The sequence below is a fragment of the Amborella trichopoda genome, chromosome 10, assembly GCF_054954075.1.
Source record: "Amborella trichopoda isolate Santa Cruz 75 chromosome 10, AtrichopodaSantaCruz75HAP2 v2.0, whole genome shotgun sequence".
NCBI classification, from domain to species: Eukaryota; Viridiplantae; Streptophyta; class Magnoliopsida; order Amborellales; family Amborellaceae; genus Amborella; species Amborella trichopoda.
This window is the reverse complement of record NC_142345.1, coordinates 32380082-32401521: the sequence shown is the minus strand read 5'-3', so window position 1 is coordinate 32401521 and position 21440 is coordinate 32380082. Positions and strand designations below refer to the sequence as shown.

Below are 21440 nucleotides of genomic sequence, written 5' to 3'. Positions count from 1 at the left end.
CCCTCTGCAGTAGATTCTGGGAACATTTGGTGACATTGTTTAATTCTTTATGTTTAGGAGTGGCACCAATAGGCAATAAAATGAGAGAGAGTAGACTTAGGTGGGCTGGCCATGTGTGGTGCCGACTAAGTACAACACCTGTTAAGAGGTGCTAGTTAGTTCAAGTGGAAGGACTGAAAAAGGCAAAGGATAGACTCAAAAGGATGTCGTTGGAAGTAATCCGAAAAGATATTGGGACTTATGGCCTCACTGAGGATATGACCTTTAATAGAGTAGAATGGAGAACTATGATTCATGTAGTCGACCCCAATTAATTAGGAAAAGGCTAAAATGATGATGATGTTTAATTCCTTATGTGGTTCTTCATGTGGAAGAAGAAAAATTCTGCTCATCACAGCTTCTGATTACTCATGTGCACTTATTTTGTTGGTGAAAAAAGGACTTTTAAACTTGAAACATGGGTCTGAGGCTAAGAGCTCAAAACCAAGGCCATTCAGATCTTCCATGTGTAATTTGTGGTTGAGCAGGCGAATATTGTTCGGATGAACGTTGCTCTGGAGTGGTTGAATGTCATCAAACAACCACATTGTAAGCCAACTGGAGTTGTTCTCTGATCATTTCTTCTTGTTTGGCTGTTTTCCCGTTTGATTCTCCCTACTTCATTCTCTGACACCACTTAGGTATTTCTAAATCCTTCAATTAATATGTTTTAGGAGTGATACTTTGCTTGCTTCAACAAATGCTTACATTTGATCAAAATGATAGCACCATTGAAATTTGTAGCATTGGTGAAATTCTGTACGGAATCTACCTTGTATTGTTAATGATTCTTCCTATGTATTCATATCAATATAAATCTTTTTGTTAATATGCATATGCAAATATTTTACTGTAGTATTATGGATATTTTTCAGGTTGGTGTTCCCAAGGAACGGATAAAAAGGATGGGAGAAGACGATAATTTCTGGACGAGTGGTCCTACTGGTCCGTGTGGCCCATGTTCTGAGATCTACTATGATTTCTATCCGGAGAGAGGATATGCAAATGCAGTATGGAGAATTTAAGTTGACTATAGCATCGTATCTTTTTCTTTTGGGTTCAATAGATAGTATTCTCGTTCACACAAGGCATGCTATTGTTCGGTATTCTCCATGCAGATATAACTTTCACATATTCACAGGATTTGGGAGATGATAGCAGGTTCATAGAGTTCTATAATCTTGTCTTCATGGAGTTTAACAAGACCGAGGCTGGAACCCTTGAACCCTTGCTACAAAAGAACATAGATACTGGCTTGGGTTTAGAAAGAATGGCTCGGATTCTTCAAAAGGTAGCATTCTTCAATGACTTCGTAGCTCCTTACAAAATGGCATGACTTTTTTAGATCATAATGTTCTCTTCGGAAATTGGTTACTTTTTATCCATTCATATCATCTGTACTTTGTTTTCCATGCACACTTAAATAATGGCTTTTGATATTGGTTAGCCATGAGGTGAATCTTAGTGACCAGAATAATGTTCATTGATAGGCCTTGGAAGCGAGATTCTGAGTTGCTATGGGTAATTTCCAGCAATTCCTACTGGTATTTGCAAGCTTTAAAATTGGTCCACTGATAAAGTGTCATAATGAAAGCTGTCCTTTGCTCTCTCTCTCTCTCTCTTGCTCTCTCGTTCTCTCTCTTTGTTCTCTTCTCTTCTCTGAATCTTCTTTGTTGAATAGTGTTTTAAAACCCTCACTCATTACAGGATTGAAGTAGTGCCTGCAGCGAGTCAGCTCGGAGAGTCCGTACTGGACTTGCCGAGTTTTGACCAATGCCCTTAAAAATATTAAGAAATCCCCATCCCCAAAAGTCGGTGAAAATTCAGGAAAAAAAAATAAAAATAAACAAATAGGATAACAGTAAAAATTTAGGAAACCTATGATGTTAGTCATGTCTGATTGATCGAACTCTTGAAAATTCTGGTTATACCCTATTTTGATATTCACACAGAGTTTGAGTTTTTTTGTTCTTCTTTTTTTAATGGTGATAACACAAAGATAGGTGTATGGAGGACTTTTCGGGTTGTGATAGCGCTAGGGTTGTGAAATAACATAAGAAAACAATTTTGGCCAAACCTTAGTTTGAATAAAAATTCAAAAATTTGAGATTTTGTATTTTCTAATTTTATTTTTGAGTTGAATCGGATGTTTGAAACTGATAAAGGATGGAAACATAGGCATGAAGTTTCAGAGAGATCTAAGCTCAAATGAGGGAGAAATAGAAGGGGGGGTGGTGTGAATTTTGGCAAGTTTTCCCGAGTCTGTCAATATCTCACCCAAGCTGCAACAGTTGCTGTGGCAAGTACTGCTCTAGTTCTAGCCCCAATCAAGTTGAGGGTTATTTGGTGAGTTAGGGGTGGCAACAGTTCGGGTCCGGACCTGAAAAAATATTATGGGACATGGACTTGAACTCACCAGATCTGGACCCAGACCTAACCCAAAAATGAAAATATCTATGTATTAACTATATTTAAATATTTTTCATAAATTGGGACCCGAAAAATGTTACCAGACCCAGAATTAGACCCGAATAGTGTTTGGGTCCAAGATTTGGACCCGGACCTGACCGTCCGGGTCCAATTTTTAGACCCATACCTAGACCCGGATCAGGTCTACCCCTCGGGTCCCGGGTCAAGTCTAAGTCCATTGCCACCCGTATGGTGAGTACTGCACTAGTGCTAGCCCCCATCAAGTTGAGGGTTATTTGGGTGTGGCGAGGGATTTTTTATCACCTTTTATAAGCTTCACCGTGAGCCAAATGTTGCGAGAGTGTGGTCTCATGGCAAACTATTGAAGAAGGGTTAGATGATAAGAGAAGTGCAACCTCGTGATCATGCTTTGGTAGTCCTTGTGAGGCTATGGAACAAGTTAGATAAGATCTGATTAAGGATTTAAATGAATTTCAAAAGTTCACGCGAGCCCTATAACTTGGTTTGCAGGCTCGCTGCAAAATTTCGGGATTTGTTTTTTATTCCAAAGGCAACAAGGGTTTGTCCTAGAATGATCGCATCAGTTTGGAACAATATTTGACCCTAAATTGATGAGATTGGGGAATACATGAAGGAGGCTTCCCTATGTTAAGTTCCAAATTGGAGATTTTTTTGTTTTTGTTTTTTTTTTTGGAGAAAGTTAACTTAAATTTCAAATTGGAGATTCTTTCAAAATATAGAAAGGTCTAGCTATCTAACCCAGAAATCAAGGGAGATGTTTCTATAAATTTTCGGTAACATATTAGGCTTCAAAGTCTAGTCATTTTTATTAATTTGTTTGAACGTGATATATTTCGAGATATCGTGTTCCGATTCTTGTAGGAGTGGGGTCCAGGTTGGAAATATGGTTGTCGCCTAAATAAATATGATTGTTAGTTATAATTATTGTGATCAATATACAAATGAGGGTATTGATAGATTTATCTATGTACGCATATGTTATATGTATATTTTTAAGGCTGGAGGCCTCAAGACTGTGGTGCCTGCTTAGGCAGGTAGGCCCCTGAACCCAAGTTTTACGTATACAAGCAACTGGAAAAGGGATAACTTTCACTAATTGGGCCCCTCCCTTCTCTCTGTTCTCTCTCTGTTTGTATGTGTGTGTGTGTTGTTTCTCTCTCTCTCATGCCCTCGCTAAACAGTTGGTTTCAGGTGTGTCTTGCACAAACTGTACTAATTAAAACTAAAACAGTTTACTGTTAGTTCTACTTCATTCTTTTCAGTAAGTAAGCAATTTAGATATTTGTTTAATCTGTGCTTGTACAATGCAGGTGCCAAACAACTACGAGACTGACTTGATCTATCCAATCATAGAGAGGGCCTCAGAGTTGGCAAATATCTCATATATGGAGTCTGATGATCGTACCAAGAGCCATCTTAAAGTGTGATGTCTTTCTTTGTCTTCCTTAAGTAATTACTGGATACGTGGATCACCTAGTTAAATCTGGCACTATTTTTCATGCTTAACTCAATTTTTTCAGGTTATCGGAGACCATATGCGTGCAGTGGTTTTCCTCATCTCAGATGGAGTTCTTCCTTCAAATATTGGTAGAGGTTATGTAGTTAGAAGGCTCATCAGAAGAGCTGTTCGAACCGGTAGATTACTTGGTATTAGAGGTGATGGGAAGGGAAACATGGAAGGTGCTTTTCTGCCTGTAATTGCAGAGATTGCCATTCAATTAGCCACTGATATAGATCCTTATGTATCGGAAAGATCGACTTGTATTCTTGAGGAAATCGTAAGGGAAGAACAACGTTTTGTGCAGACGCTGGAGAGAGGAGAAAAGCTTCTAGATCAGCTGCTAAGAATTGCTTTAAGCAGTGCCAATGAGAACGGAAACCGCAGGGCTTGTTTATCAGGAAAGGATTTATTTCTCTTATATGATACATATGGTTTTCCTGTAGAAATAACTGCTGAGGCTGCTGAAGAATGTGGAGTGAGTATTGATATGGAAGGTTTTGAACTTGAAATGGAAAACCAGAGGCGTCAGTCTCAGGCTGCTCACAACGTTGTTAAACTTTCTGTTGGAAATATTGTAGCAGATGACAGCAAAGGCATCCAACATACTGAATTTTTAGGGTATGAAACACTGCATGCCTTGGCAACTGTTGAAGGCCTTATGCTTAATGGTAATCCAGTAGTAGAGGTTTCTGAAGGAAATGAAGTGGACATCCTCCTTGACAGGACGCCATTTTATGCTGAATCAGGTGGTCAAGTAGCGGACCATGGCTTTCTGTATGTACCAGTCAGCGAGGACGACAGAGGAAAAGGTACTGTGGAGATCAAAGATGTTCAAAAGTCTCCCGGGAATGTCTTTATCCATAAAGGTGTTATTAAGGATGGAACTGTGAAAGTTGGTAGTAAAGTGGATGCGACAGTTGATTCATCTTTGAGACAGCGGGCCAAGGTATAAACTTTCTTTAGTTTATTTCCTTACATGCTTCAAATTTTATTTGCATGAGACTGGTTTCTTTAGGTCTCGCAGTCTCTGGAGACGTTTGCTTCACTCTGCTATATATACATCAAGTAGCACTGTAGCAGTTCGATGAATTCTCCATGATTACTATTTCTTTGCTGATTAGTATTTTTACTAGTTCTTTGATGTTTGCTTATGTATCTACTTTCTAGTTCCTCTTTATTGCCTATGGTTCTCATTAACTGGTTTCTGAGCTCCATTTAGATGTGAAGTTTGTAATATTCCTTTAGTTGTCTTTAATTTGCAGGACTTCATGGACATATGTTGCATTTTTTTTGTCATAGATTTACCTTTTTCTTTTCATCAACACTTTTACGACTACAAGCATATCAATTGTTTGCTCGTTGTGTAGCTGTTGTCATGTGGTTAACCTCTAGGATTGCAATTGTTCTTTTCATAGTAAACCTGTTGTGAATATATTGTCATCACCGTCAGAATTTTCCAGATTACTGATTGCACAAACCATTGAACAGGAAAACCATTTCATGAAAACATGAACAACAAAGATAATGTGCATGAAATCCTATGCTCCCAATCCTTCCTGATTTGTAACAATATAAGCTAATCAGAAACTTCACTTACTTCTCTTGGTGTGTTTATGACACCAATAACTGGGATCTTTGATGCAAATTAGTAATTCCCACAAAGATGCTGGAATTTCTCAATGGAAAGCTACATTTACCTTGAAGCAATGTTCAAAACTTGCCCAAGTCGATTTGGACTTGGGTGAGTTACCCGGGCACAGCACACTTGCAGAGACTGGAATAGGGGTACAGATATGTATCTTCTTCAGTACTCGGGTGAGTACCATACAGACTCCCACTAGTACTGTACGAATTCGAGCTGACTCGGCCAAGATTGTACAGTACACAGGCAAGTTGTTATAGTACTCCCTTGACTACTGTGCATTTCTTACTCTAAAAGAGGTGCAGAAATCAACCACCCTTTCTTCTTCAATTTTGTCAATTGAAGGCTGTAGGCACAGCCGTGTGCTTTGAGCCAACAATGTAGCCTCTAGCATGATTTGGCCCTGCTCTATCGATAATAAATCTTAGATTTGAGAAAATTACCAGATTTGATAGATTTTAGAAAGATTTGCCCAATTTCAAGAAGTTATGATTTCTGTAATTTTTGGTCAATCGTTGATGAAATTTGATCCCAAAGTCCATTCTTGGGTTCTTCATTGAACCATACACTTGTTTCTTATTAAAAAATGAGAAAAAAGTTAAGATTTGAAGGATTTCAGATTTGGATTTACTATTAATCTGAATGTTTCAAGCGCTTGGATCTCCCAGTTCCAAAAGGTTTGGAGTTTCCAACGGAGGTGTGTATGGAAGCTTTGGCATGGATTAAGGCATCGATTCACACAGAGTGCGACGATTGGGGATCGGCCTCAAAAAATTTTCCCTTTCTTTCTTTTTTTTTTCCAATTTAAATTCATAAATTTGATTTATTTAAATTCATAAAATCAATTTTTGTTCCTTGCATGTTTTCTATGTTTTCTTATTTTGTATAACTTTTCTGGAGTTTGGTTTTAACATTTTTTTAGCAATATGGCTTGGGCTGGACTCAGTCGAGTCCACTCGGACTCAACTTGTCACTTGGGCTCTGCAAGGTACCTAGTACCTTGCCTGAGCCATGTTTTAGAGCACAGCATTCAAGTCATCCTGTAACACTGAGCATGCCATGAGGATGAAGAATAGCACTATGAAATCTCTTCCCCATGAATCCAACATGAGGAACATGAAACTTGTAGGATGAATCTCTACATCCGATGCTCTTCTATGTCTTCTATTTCTTGTATATTTCTCATAGTTGATGAAATCAAACATAGGCTGTTGTGCCTGTATTATTCGGATGCCTATTGGTTCTGGATGCCAATTGAAATGTAGCCTTTCCTTGGTTTGAAAACTATTGTGGCACACCACGTTAGGTGATAGGCCATCATGCCTATTAAGGATTTCTATGGGTTTACAAGGGCAAACATGTGAATATATTCTGATGTAGTTGTTGATGTTGTCATAGGCAATTTGACTTATATAGTAATTGATTTATATATGAACCCAGGAACTAGTTTTGGGACATCCTACTCACCCATTCTCTTATATCAACTTTCCCTTAGATCAGCTTTTCTTTCTTCTTTATGATTGATTATTTTCATGGTATCAAAGCTTGAGGTTAAAGATTGATCTAAGAAACTAAGATTGAAAGGTCAAATCAAACCCCAATTCCATCTTCTTCCTTTCTATTCAAAATTCAAACCATAATTCTTCTCTTCTAAAACATTCTCTCTTCTCAAATCCTAATATTTCTTATCAATTCTCAACTATATTCTTCTTTCTTGATTCTGGTTTACTCCTCATCTCAAACTTTATTTAAAAATCCTAATTTCAATCTCCCCTAATTTACAAAAGGATAAAAAAAAAAATCCTACTCTCATATCAGATCTGAAAATACCTAACTCTCTCTTCATCCCAACCTCTTTTATATTAGACTCCTTTTTATTTTTCTTCATACCTCAAATTTCTCTCTTTTCTATATTCTCCTTCCTAACTTGCAATCTTATCTCTTTCCAACCTTTAATTGAAACCCTAGCCTTCTCTTTAAGTGCCAAGATCGTCCTTCTTTATCTTAAATGTGGCTGTGTGCAGATTTTCTTGTGTGCACACATGACAATGTATGTGACTCCAAAAATAAAGCAAGCACACAAGAAAATAAAAAACACAACTTTTCAATTAAGCAAACAAATGCATACTAATTTGGTGGGTTCCGAATTTATTGGATCCGGTTAGGAAGATCCTCTTAGACTGTCTAGCTTGTAACATACTTGCGAATGTCCCAATGGTCCGGCCCTCTCTCCTACTGGCATTGGTCCCGTTTGAGGTATGACATGCTAGGGCTTAGATGGGGTTGGAGTTTCTCTCACTAGATCATGGAAGCCTAGAGATAAAGTTAGGGTTTCTTTCTCTAAAGTAGTTTCTCTTTGAAGTTTGCTCTCTCTAAGGGAGTCTCTCTCTACCTCCTAGGTTAGGGTTTCTCTCTCTAGGAGGCCTTCTCTCTAGAATTCTCTATACCTTGAACCTAACAAATGATCAAGATGAATTCGGGTTGGGTTAGTTATAGATGAAGTTTGAAACTAGGATGGAAAATTAACTTTGTGATTGATACATGGGTGGAAATGAACCTTTTGTTCTGTCACTTTGCAAAAGGCTACTTTTGTTAGGGTCAAATTGAGGAAACTATCAACCCATACCCTTGGAAAGCTTGTGTTCACTCATACCCATCACCTTAAGCCTTTATTTGTTTATTCTCTTGCTGATTTTTGGTCGATCAGAGACCGGGAAAGGGTATTGATCATGGAACTATTTGCACCAAATTTCACCCAAAAACTCCAAGATTTGAAGGAGTTGTGGGTCTGTTGTGGAGTTTATTCCAAAAATAAGGAAAACTCCATTTGCATATGTATTTCGTGGTTCTTGCTCATTCGACCGCCATTTCATCGGATTCTTCATATTTTGGCTTCCTAGAATTGTAGAGGACGGCTCTAGGAACACACAGCCTCAAGTTTCACTAAAAACTCTAAGATTTGAAGGAGGGGAGTTTTGTTAGATAGGGCAGCCAACATTTTTTTATGAATCCCGAGCCTATATCACAGAACTGAAAGTTGGACTATGTGATCAAGCACGATGTATACAAATTGAATTTTTTCTTATTCTTACACCGGCAAGATCACTCACAATGTCCAATAATGTGGTTCTCACTTGCTACCACTATTGAATATAACTCCTTAAATCAAAACCTTAACTCATTGCTTTATGAGAATATAAGAGATCAACAAAAAGTAAAATTTAAAGAAGTAAAATTGCTGGAGATTACCTCAACCGGGCTTGGTACACCCGACATCGAGTCTCTTCCTTCCGATGGTGCTCGGGATCTATGATCGGTCTCTTGATTCTCTTACTTATGGAAAAAACCCTCTTAATGACATATGGATCTTGATTCACACGCACATATACAATATTTTTCTCTCGCATTTGTTATTGAACTTTAGAATATATATATGTTAGGCTGATGACTTTCTTGGGGTTTAAGGCCTTTAAAGTCCGGCCTGTGAGAGCATGTAATAAATATAGTGAATTGCGCACTTCAAGGAGAGTGTATGTCGGTTGATTGAGCTATGGTTGGGTTTCTATGGCCCCAGTCAAGTCTAGAACCTTTCCGGGGCATAGGTATTATTGTTGAGGGTTTCTTAAAGGGTCATCCCTTATTAAGGTAGGAGAGGTACCTAGGGACGATGGATGTAGGCCAGGAGAGCTTTGTGGTCTCCCGCATGTGGTTGTAGGCTTGCACTACAGTGATATGTGTATATGACTTGCACTTTCTCATTTTTTTCCTTTTTTGGCGAGGGGGGGGGGAGGGGGGGCTATTGTCCATATACTAGAGATTGTAGTTCCATTTTTTTTGTCCGGTTTTCACTAACCAATCATGAGCCCCTACATATGATTGTGGGTCATGGATCCTGTTAGGTTGGTTTCTGAAGATTGTCATGGATCATAGTTTTTAGCACGGGTGGAGTGCCTTGACTATCACTTTTCTTGACCCATTCGTACAAATCCACTTCTAGAGGTATCTTCGAGTGTTCTGGGATTTTCAAAAACTTCATGAGTATTGTTTTCGTCTTTATTTATGCTTCTGTGATTTTTAATTATTTTTTAGAATTTTTATAAATGAGTTTATTACTTTAAACCCTGTACAGGGCAATGATGATAGCTTAGATATTAGTAGGGGCAAGGTGGGACCAACTTGGGGCCTGGGGGGGCCCACATGGCTAACATGCCTCGACTTGGGGCTTGGGGGGGCCCACATGGCTAACATGCCTCACATAAGTGGGATGCCCCACTAAATCTAACATATTTTATTGTTAGAAAAATCTTGAGGAAATCTTGAAAGAAGAGTTTGGTCGCTGGAAAATATTCTTTTGACTTCGAATTGGATCTTTGTTGTTGAGTTCGACTTCTAAAGTTAATTGAAGTTATTTTTATTGAGCAAAGAGTCCAATTTTTATGGGACTATGGAAGATCTACTTCTAGTCTAACTAGGAGTGGATATAGATCAAAGATTCAAGGGAGACGGTTCCTAGATTCCTTCCTATATCATGATGGCTAGTTTTAGGTATGAATGACTCTGATTTGCTTTCTCTCTCACTTCACAGATTACCTGGTACTCTTAAGCTCAACCATCAACTTGAATCCTAATTCAAGTTGGAATACCCTAGGGGCATTAAGTCCTATATAAGGAGGGGTCCTTCCCTCATTCTCTTCACCTTAAATTCAGACCTTTCTCTCTCCTCCTTACCACCTCTCTCTCTCTCTCTCTCCTCCTTACCACCTCTCTCTCTCTCTCTCTCTCTCTCTCTCTCTCTCTCTCTCCCCCCTCTCTAGGTGGCATGCCCCCTATTGAGACATAGGGGTGCCACGCACCACCTAGGGCATAGAGAGGGGGCGGGCACACGCAGCCCATCTTGGTAAAGGGCAGGTGCCACATGGTGACATGCCCCAAAAGTTTAAAAGGGTCGAAAGAAACAGTTATAGTAGCCCATGCTCTTAGCCCCATAGATCAGTTAGAGAGTATTCAACAGTTGTTTCCGAGTTCAGTGGATGCAGCTCGACCTAAGGATCAAGTGTGCCATTAGTTCAGTAATCATGTGTGGGTTGTGCTAAGCTCTAAGGGGGTAACCCTAAGTCAAAGGTTCAATAAGTCTATTCATCAGTTTTATTTCAGTTCTTGATTCATATTTGTGTTAGTAGTCCTACTTGGACTAGGAGTTCTTCATAGATTAGAATTCCTTATTGTATTATAATCCTTATTGTAAGTTTGAATTCAATTTTTGAACAAAGTTCTATTTTGACAGTAAGAATTAAAGATCCTAGATTGTAGTAGGTTCATTTCTGCATTATAATGTGGCAATTATAAGTTGGAGTTTTAGTGATTTATTAAGGAAAAGAGAGAAATTTACATAGCCACACCTTTCACACTTGGGCATTGTTTGATTTTCAAAATTTGTCAAATTGTCTCCTTTTCTCAAATTGTGATTAACCAAATGGCAATTTGGTCGATTATCATTTGCTGTTAAGGGACATTCAATTATTGCAATTTTAATTACCACTGCGGTGGTGGTGGTGGAGGCAATGTGGTGCTATTGGTAGTGAGTGGATGTGGTGGCAGAGTGATGGTGGTGGTGGTGGTGATGGGGCTGTGGTGGTGGTTATGGAGGCAGTGTTGTGGTGGTTTCCATTTTTTGTTTTTTTGTTTTTTCCTTTGTTGAGAGAGAGAGAGAGAGAGAGAGAGAGAGAGAGAGAGAGAGAAGGAGAGAGATTTTGCATTTTTTCCAAAACGACTTGGAGTTTTTTTTGCAACAAAATTCAACTTAGGAGCTCACTTGCAATTGGGAATCAAATTCAAATCTGAAAATTAAACACCCATCAAGGTCAAATTATTCGTGACAATTTTTAAATTGCCCCAAAATGCAATCTTTCTGGAAATCAAATGTTTCTTTAGTTTCACACCTTAGTTACTTCTGTTTGTGAGTCTTTCATCCTTCTGCTCGTCCTTGTATTTGTTTATGGATTTTCTTTTTATTTGGTAGCACTATATGTGAACTGTTCTACATTTCATAGGTTCACCATACAGCTACACATTTGCTACAAGCTGCTTTGAAGAACGTTATAGGACCAGATACATCACAAGCAGGATCGTTAGTTGATTTTGATCGACTTCGGTTTGACTTCAACTTCCACCGGCCACTCTCTGATCATGAGATCATGGAAGTTGAAGTACTTGTCAATAGATGGATTGGGGATGCGGCACATCTCCAGACAAAAGTGATGGCTCTTCAAGATGCAAAAAATGCTGGCGCTATTGCAATGTTTGGAGAGAAATATGAGGATCAGGTTTGGTTCTATATCTAATCAAGGAGATGCTACTTACTTTTTTTGTTCTTAAGAAGCCTGGCATATACATTTCTTTGATGTGTAAAAGTTATAATCAATTTTTTTTCCTCATTGGGCCACTTAAATCACAAGTATTGTATGTATTAGACAAAAAATGTGTTTCATGTCCATCCGTCTTAATCTACTTAAGATGCATAGAAAGTCTTTTGCTTTTTTGCTCAGTATATATATACTGGGACTCCTGTGGCCCATTTTCTTTTGTTTGCTGTACTATCTCTAACCTCTGGGCCTTCTGTAAATGTAAATATATTCAGGGGGCATTTTGGAAATTTGTTGTTTTAAATCACTCATTGAAAGGCATGTGGAACCTTTACTTCCATATTCTTGTTGTTCATGTGCACCTTCTGATTCTACTTGGCCAGGATTAATGGTTACATGTTAAATTTCACTTTATGTTTTACCCTGATGTACCTGTGAAACACCTGTCACTACTAATCGTTCATGCAACAAAGAATAGCACCTCTAGTTAAATTTTGAGCTATTCTCATGTTTTGTGGGGAAAATACTCTGGAAATTACAATCATGAAGATTCCTCTATTCATTTCTTGTCTAGGAATAAGAAACAATGGTAATGATCTGTCCTGGATATGCCAGCAACTATTACATAACAATGAGGATCTTAGCAACCTGAAGTCTCAATTTGTTGGAAACACCGTCATTTCTGGTCCTGTCATTTGTGTGGGCTTAACATTTAGTAACTTCCTTCAGAACTGAACATTGATTTGTTGACATTCACTATTTGCAAACAAAGATCATGTGAGGCTGATAGTCTTCTAGAAACCCTATTGAATCTATTCCTTAGAACTATTATCATCAACATCAACATGGTTTGATGTCTATGTTTTGCCATTGTATTTATCTTCTCATACATTGTTTTCCTAGTTGTTTGCTTTTCAATATTGTTAAGAATCATAAGCATTGTATAGCATATAGTTTGAAAACAGGATTCTCTTCTCATCAAAAGATTTCTCTGTGATGAAAAATCAGAAGTGGACACTTTTCTCTATTACTTGGAGAAAACTCTCCCACCCACTTGTTTACAACCCGATCTATAATTATACCAAAACTGCATTCTCTTTTGGCCTGATGATTGATGAATTTCTGAAGTTAATTCTATAGTCTTTTCTGCATCTCACTATTAGTTAAATGTTATCCTACACTCATAGGCTTCCATGATTTTTCATCAGTCTATTATATTTTATGTGGTCTGCCTCTTTTCTTGGTGGCTCATATTTGTTAAGAGGCAAACGACAACAGTGCCACTATTCTGTGTTTATGATATCATGCTCACTAGTCACCAGGTCATCATCCAGGGTCTGTTTCAAATTGAAGATTCGGTTAAAAAGAATCTTCGGAACAAGGGACTTAGGAAGTTGCACTACATTATAAATATAGAAGTTATGAGATCAAACAATTGAACCCCTTTATCTCCCAAATTACATGCTGGATCCCTTGAAGAGATTTGAACGACCACTGGTTCATTAGTCGGTTCCATAGTTAAAGTTGAATTATCAGCTTAGACTTGATGGCAATCGAGGCATATCTTGCAAAATTGGGAGCAAAGATTAGGTAGATCCTAGACCGATTTATCAACAATAACCCAGTGATCACAATTGTCGATTGAGCGAGGAGAAATCTTTCTTGATCCCTCAAGAAGGGAAAGGAACAAAACTTTCCCACTACAACAAGTAAGACTTCACCACTACACCAAGTAGATGACTCTCAACAAACATCAGGAAAATCTCAACTAAACCAAGTAGGAAACTGATAAGGTCATGTCATGCATCTATCAACCACCATCCATGACAGAAAAAGTATTTATCAAATGCACAACCTTGGGTAATGACCAAAATAATTTCTGAGAAACAAAATTTCCTAACCTTAACTTGATACTCACCACATGTCGACTCTTTGTCCATAATGACTCCCACCATTTAACCATTGGGTTTTGTGGCCTTTAATGGCCTAGAGCTTGTAAAAATGATATATATATATATATATATATATATATATATATATATATATATATATATATATATATATATATATATATATATATATATATATATATATATATATAGTGAAATATGCACTTCAGTGGGAGTGTGTATACTGATTGACCAAGGGTTGGGCGGTTTTATGGCCTTGGTCATGTCCAAAACCCTTAGCCATGGGCATGTGACACAATCGAGGAGGATTTAAAGTGGGTCATCCCTTGTTGAGGTTGGAGAGATGCCCAAGGATCATGTTTGTAGGCCAGGAGAAAGGCAATAAAATTGAAGATGATAGTTTGAAAATCGAAAACTCTGTGGACAACCGGCAAAGTCAGAAGAGAAACGATGCAAAATAGATTGGAGATGATGCAGAAATAAAGAAAGGCAGATGGAGACATGAATGACCCAAATCAAGAAGGTGGCGGCTAGATTGAAGTAAGCATCCATGAAGAGGTACCCTATGACTTCAACCCTTCTTTGATACCTTTGAAGAAGTGTAAAATAAACAAATCAGCTAAGACGGTATTGTATATCAAAGAAGTGAAAGTAGTACTATGTGACCCAGGTAAGTATACGCCAATTAAATTTTTCTTTATTTTACTACTCGAATCACTTACAAGTGTCCAAATACAATATATGAACTAACAAAATCACAAAGAATGCCAAGGACTCTTACTTTCTTTCCATCAAAACAAAATCTCATTCTATCCATAAATCTTAAAATTACATAACGCATTCAATGAATTTAAGAAAGTATGAAATAGAACAATATTGCATACCTTGCCTCAGGTTACACCCAAGGACGTCGTACACCCTACACTGAGTCACCTCCAGCAAAGCACATGGATCCCGTTTAACCTCTTCTCATAACTCGGGAAGCCTAGGCCAAACCTCTTGAGAGCATGACATGGGATAGGGCTTTGACTCAACATCAAATCATAATGCAAAGCTCATAGGGGCTTGGGGCATATCACCTTGTTGCTTAGGCATGCCCCTCAGGGTTTTTAGCTTTTATAAAAATTAAACTATAACTATAGAGAGGGAGAGAGAGAGAGTGAACTGTACCTGCCTCTAGGGCTTAGAGAGAGGGGCCAATCCAAACAAGGTGTGTAGGGAATAGATTCCCTCATAGAGAGTACTTATATAATAGTGGATAGGGTTTTGCGATCATTATGAGACTCAATCTAGACCTTTACTCATAAAGACATGTGGGGTGAAGAGATCTCACGCCTTCATTTCTTAGATCAGCCATCATGAATAAAAGAAATGAGGTGGAACCATTGTCCCTTAGTTTCCATAACTCTATTCCCATCAAATAATTGTGTAGAAAAGATACTATGATTTTGCAAATCTAATTTCAATCAATCTCTACACTTGCTTCATTGGAAACAATTAAATCCATCTTGTAAGACTTTCCCTTAATTTAAAACAAGTGGGTGGCTCACAAGCCACCCCAAAATAGGGAAGAGGAGGAAGTGGGGTGTCCCACTTTATGGAGGATCATGAGTGCCCCATGCTCGCAATAGTGGGCTCATATGTGATGGGCCCAAAAGTCCCAATGGGCCCCCCACAATATTTTAAAATAATAAAAGGAATTTTATAAAACTATTAATTATTTTATTTTTCTTTAATAAAAATAAATACAAAAAATTGATTTGTTCATATTTAGTAATCCTTTTCTAATGAAATAAAATATCCAAAGAGATCTAAAAATTCATTTTAATTATCTAAAATATAATTAAACAAATTTAATAATATTTCATAGGAATTGGATCTAAAGAGTTAAAAATATAACAATTACACAGAGGTCTCCATCCTTTCTAGAAACTGCATCTTCTCAAATTGACCCAATAGTTCCCATGACCTACAACCCTTTGCTAGGTTTAATGATTAGACTACCCTTTGCTAGGTTTAATGATTAGACTACCAAATTCAGCCTATAAATGAAGATGACACGTCCTAGCCCATGAATTACAGGTCCCTCCTTGAGGACAAGTTCGAGCCCCATTCTTGTACGATATCACAAGGGTCCTTCCAACACAGTCCGATGTTGCAAGGAGTCATCACTTTGGCATATGCACACAACAAACACCATCATGAGGGCTGCTTCCCAGACGTCTATCTAGTGTACATGCCGTGTGATGGTAATGATGGAGATTTTGGCCCTTATCCTCTTCGGCCAACCATCACACACAGGGTTCACACTCAGGCCCCTGGTGAACTTCCCTAGGAACAACTATGACCTCATTAATGGATAATCCTGTGGGGTTATGTGGCTATTTAAATGTCTTTTAAGAGCATTTACTAAAACTATTATAGTGAAATGTTGGCTCTAGTGGGTGTGTAGTCCAGTTTGGACTATGAGGCATTACTAACGTTAAGACTTAACTGATCTTTGACTTGCTATAGCTCAAGGTGATGTCTATATCCCATAGCCCTAAGCATTGTGAGCTCAACCAATAAGGGTTTCGATGTGGGGTTATCCCTTAGCGAGGTCAGAGTTGTGCCCCATGGCGGTTGGCTAGGGGACTGGATGTGACTCATGTGTGAGATGGTTGGCCGGAGAGGACAAGAGCCTAAATCCTCATTATTGCCATCACACGGCATGTATACTAGATAGTCGTCCGAGAAGCGGTCCTTTTTATAGGGATGTGTGTTGTGCACACGTACCGAAGAGATGACTCCCTGCAACACTGGACTGTGTTGGAAAGAAATGGGACCTGGACTTGTCCCTAAGGAGGGACCTATAATCCATAGAATAGGATCGTGTCTCCTACATTTATTGGCTGACTTTGATAGTCCAATCATTGACCCTGACGAAGGGCTGTGGGTCATGGGAACTACTGGACCAGTTTGAGAAGTTGTAGTGAGATACAGTTTCTAAAAAAAATGAAGTCCTCAGTATATTTGTTATATTTCTAACTGTATGGATCCAATTCTCATCAAATCTTCTTACATATATTTGATTATGTTTTAATTATATTTTGGATAATTAAAATAAATTTTTAGACCTCTCTGGGTATTTTATTTTATTGAAAAATGATTTTTAAATAGGAAAATCATTTTTTTAGATTTATTGTAATCAGAGAGAAAAATAAAATATTTAGTGGCTTATTTTAATATCTGAAAATTTTGTTTATAGTGTTGGGGGTTCATTGGGTTCATCACTAGTGGGGTGTGGGGCCCTCATGGCCACCCATAGGATGGGGCGTCCCACCTCCTCTTCCTTTCTTTCTTATTTTGTGGCTGGAGTAATAAGTTATTCTCATGTTTTGAAAATTTTAGGCAATTATGGTGTAGAGATTTTGATTGATTTCAAAAGGGAAAGTGTAAGAGATTAATTGAAATTGATTTGGTAGTTTTTCTACACAATATTTGAAGAGAATAGAATTATGGAAACTAAGGGATAATAGTTCCACCTCATTCATTTTAATCATTGTGGTTGATCTGAAGAATTAATAGATGAGATCTCTTCACCCCATAGGCTCCATGATCAAAGGCCAAGATTGGGTATCATAATGATGGCAAGACCCTAATACTAAAAACCTTAGCCTCTATGTTATATATACTAGTTATGGGGGCCTCATTCTCAACACTTTTAACTTAGACTCCGTCTCTAACATAGATTTTAGGTGTTGAGAAACCCTAGGGGTGGCACGCTCTGGCCCTTAAGCATTGCATTATGCTCATGTGTTGAGCCTTGATCTAGCCCTATCCCATGTCATGCTCTCTACTGGTTTTACCTAGGCTTCCCAAGTTTGGACCTAGTTCCTGTGCGCCATAGGTGGAGGAGACTTGGTATGGGGTGTATGAAATCCTTGGGAGTAATTTGAGGCAAGATGTGGTATTTTTTTATTGTTGAGAAGCCTAAGGGTGGCACGCCCTAGCCCTTAAGCTCTGGCTTATGCTTATGTGTTGAGCCTTGGTCTAGCCCTATCCTATGTCATGCTCTCTGCTGGTTTTGCCTGGGCTTCCTAAGTTATGAGACAAGTTTGGACCCAGATCCCATGCGCCATTGGTGGAGGAGACCTAGTGTGGGGTGTACAAAGTCCTTGGGGGTAACCTTTAGGGCCAATTTGACAACTGGAAATGGGTTGTATTTGAAACCTGGAAGTTCCTTCTCCCTGAGAAGCTAGATGATCTTCCTCGTTGTAGTGAAAAATATTGTGTTTGGTAACTTTTCTAGAATTTAGTGGGGGCTGGGAAACCTGTGTTTGGTACCACCTGGAAGTTATCAACTTGGAGACCAGGTAATTAACCGGTTTAATCCATAAAGGATTTGTATTGGTGGTAGTATTAATTTATTGAATGAGAAACTATTTAAATCATCCACAATTAATCAAGGATCATAAATGACAGTGTTCCCAAGCATTCATCTTCTTCTTCTATATATTAAGAAAATGGCAATCACTATATGTTGGGGCAAAATTATGGATTCCTCAAATCCTGGATCTTTGTGTGAAAATTCTTTAGTCTTGGTTTATTACGATTACATTCAGACACGAGGTGATTGTTATGGAACACAATATTTCCCTGTTAGTATTAAAAAAACAAGTGGCAATCTTAAAAAAAAAAAGAAAAAAAGATTGATATGTCCTAAAACCACATGAATTAGTATTGAAGGAGCATGTAACAAAGGATTTGGTATAGGCAGGCCTTGCAAAGAGAAATTATCAAAGCAAGTAACCAACTTTCCAGTATATATTTCTCCAAAGTGGATCCTACATCATTGTCAGATACCTCAGATACCTTAGTCTAGTGATCCTTTGAGGTTCTACATTATAGTTTTCTATGAGTAATATTGCTTGTGTCCACGATACAAAATTCAAAATCTAGTTCACTTTATAATTGAATAGTTGCCAGCCATGAACTCATCGGTAATGTCATGCTTTCCCACAAATTCAATTTCATTATCATAAAACTTACCCTAATTCATTCATAAGTGAATTCTCATAAAACTGAGAGAAACCCATTAAAATTTTAACATGTAAAACACAATAAAAATTCCCCAATCATCAATCAGGAGAGAACAAATTAAAAATGATCAGACAGCAGCGTTCCATATCCCTAGCAGCTTTCTTGGAAATCCAAATAATCCTCCTCTTTCTAGAGAGTTTGGTAAGAACCAGGAGACAATAAAAAGAGGGTTTAGGGCTTGCTTCCGTAGACCCAGCTGCTTTATTGAACATCCAGATACTCTCTCTCTCTAGAGAGATTGGAAAGAACCAGGTCCCTTCTCTTTCTATCTCTAGTTTCTAGATTTAGACATCAAATGACTGGTTGTCACTGTGCAAGATCATCAAATCATTTATTGTCACTGTGTGAGATCAGAGGGGCAAACAGAGGCTGGCTTGTTTATAGTAAAGTTGAGAGTGAAGGGAAGAAAAAGAAAATAGTTGAGAAGAAAGAGGGGAAAGAAAATAAAGAGAGGGTTATGGGCACGAGCAAAGTGATAGGAAAATTTTTTTTACCCGCGGTGTGTGATTTGCGCTTCCGGAGCATCGCTCTCCATGGGGTGGGGTGGAGGGCTGCGATCCTAATTTTTTAGAATGTACTTCCCACGTCTTAATTAAAGATATAGCCAAAATTGAAACTAAGGGCATGGGTTGGAATTTGGGATGCATTGCATCCAAAGTTCTTGTTGGGGATTTTGGCCTTAGTCAAGTTAAAAATTTTACAGTAAGGGTTGTTGTAGCCCTAGCTCTCATGCACGATGGCCACTTTATCAATTGGATATTTTTTAATACTTTCTTGCATGGATACTTAATGGAGGAAGTATACATAAAACAACCACTTGGGTTCAATGAAGCAAAACCCAGTTGACTATGTCTGTAAGTTAAGAGATCTATATATGGGCTGAAGCAGGCATCTAGAACCTGGTTCCATAGTTTTTATGATGCATTAAAGGGGAGAGGTTTTATTTGATCAACTAATTATAATTCTATATTCCTTTTGAAAGGTGAGAAAGGTCCTGTTACTATCTTGTTAAATGTGGATGACATTATTGTTACAAGAAGAAATATGAGGATGATAAGTTAAGGAGTTCCTCAAAAAAAGGTTTCAAATGAAGGACCCAGGAGAATTGAGGTATTTCCTAGGAATTGAAGTGGATCGTTCTTATAAGGAGATTTGCCTTTTACAGCAAAAATGTGATTTAGATATTCTAGACAAGGCCAATATGTTGAATTGTAAAACTTGTCGAACTCCTGTAGCTTTAAATAGGAGATTATGTGTCAATCAAGGAGACCCAGTGTTAAAACCAAACAAATACAAAAGTATGGCAGGGGCACTAGCCGCATTACAATATTTGACTCTTACCCGTCCAGATATTTCATATGTTAACCAGATATGTGAGTACATGCATGTGCCAACTACTGTACACATGGAGGCATTGAAAAGGATTATGAGGCATGTTACAGAGTCTGTTTATAGTGTTTTGTTTTATAAAAAAAACAAACGAGTGAATCTGGATTTCGGGTATGTACTTGGATATTTAGGTGCAGATTGGGCTGGAGATCCCGACTTTAGAAAATCAGTTTCGGGTTATTGTGTGTTTCTTGGAAATAACTTAATATTTTGGAGGAGCAGAAAATAGAAAATAGTTGCCAGATCAAGTACTGAAGCAGACTACAGGGCTCTTGCTGGAGTGGTGGCAGAGATTACATGGGTTCAAAATCTCATATATTGGTTAGATTATAAAGTTGGCAGATTGTTCATCTATTGCGATAATAAAAGTGCTTTAGCAATTGTTGCAAACCCAATATTTCGTGATAGAACAAAACATATTGAGATTGATTGTCATTTTATCGAAGAAATGATAGAGGCTGAAGAGGTACAAAAAGAGCAAATCGCGAATATATTTATAAAAGATTTATCAAGGGAAAGGCATGATTACTTAAAAATCAAGTTATATGTGTTTAAAGTTTAAACATAATGTACTACTTGAGGGGTAGAGGACTTGTTTTGTACATATTCTTCTTGTTTTATGTATTTTCTTTAAATTTGTATGTATTTGGAAATATGTATTTGTACAAGTGCATTTTTGTAAAGAAATTGCCCTAATGTCACACCATTCATCTAATATAAGGATTCATTGTCTTGGGCGTGCCACAATAGCCCAGTTTTGTTCAGGCCCGAGCCAAGGTGCCTCTTTCTTTTCTTTCACTTGTCTTCCTCTTGTTAGCGTAAGTTAATAGATACTTGTATGCATTGTGTTCATTGCATGGGTACACCCATACATTGAGAGAGAGAGAGAGAGAGAGAGAGAGAGAGAGAGAGAGAGAGAGAGCGAGAAAGAGAGAGATAGAGAGAGAGAGAGAGAGAGAGAGAGATGGCAGATACTTATCTTATGGGAATCTTGGATTCTTGGATTTAACATTTTAGTGGAGATTAATTTGGATTTTACATTACCGTGATGTATTGTATCCCTT

The 21440-nt window shown here is 38.0% G+C and overlaps 1 protein-coding gene across 4 annotated transcripts in view; it reads left to right on the top strand.

The window, feature by feature from the left end:
- The window catches only part of EMB1030 (Alanyl-tRNA synthetase, class IIc), a 77243-nt gene that overhangs the window by 34242 nt on the left and 21561 nt on the right, over positions 1–21440 (top strand). For 2 of the 4 annotated variants that reach the window (XM_088848761.1, XM_011629653.3), the window contains 5 exons: positions 915–1049; positions 1181–1330; positions 3801–3911; positions 4011–4937; positions 11684–11956. In XM_088848761.1, coding sequence (XP_088704887.1) covers positions 945–1049; positions 1181–1330; positions 3801–3911; positions 4011–4937; positions 11684–11956 — 1566 coding nt within the window. In that variant the 5' untranslated portion in view covers positions 915–944. Of the gene's footprint in view, positions 1–718; positions 799–913; positions 1050–1157; positions 1331–3800; positions 3912–4010; positions 4938–11683; positions 11957–21440 lie in introns of those variants that run through there. The other 2 variants (XM_088848762.1, XM_088848763.1) reach the window with 2 other exon arrangements.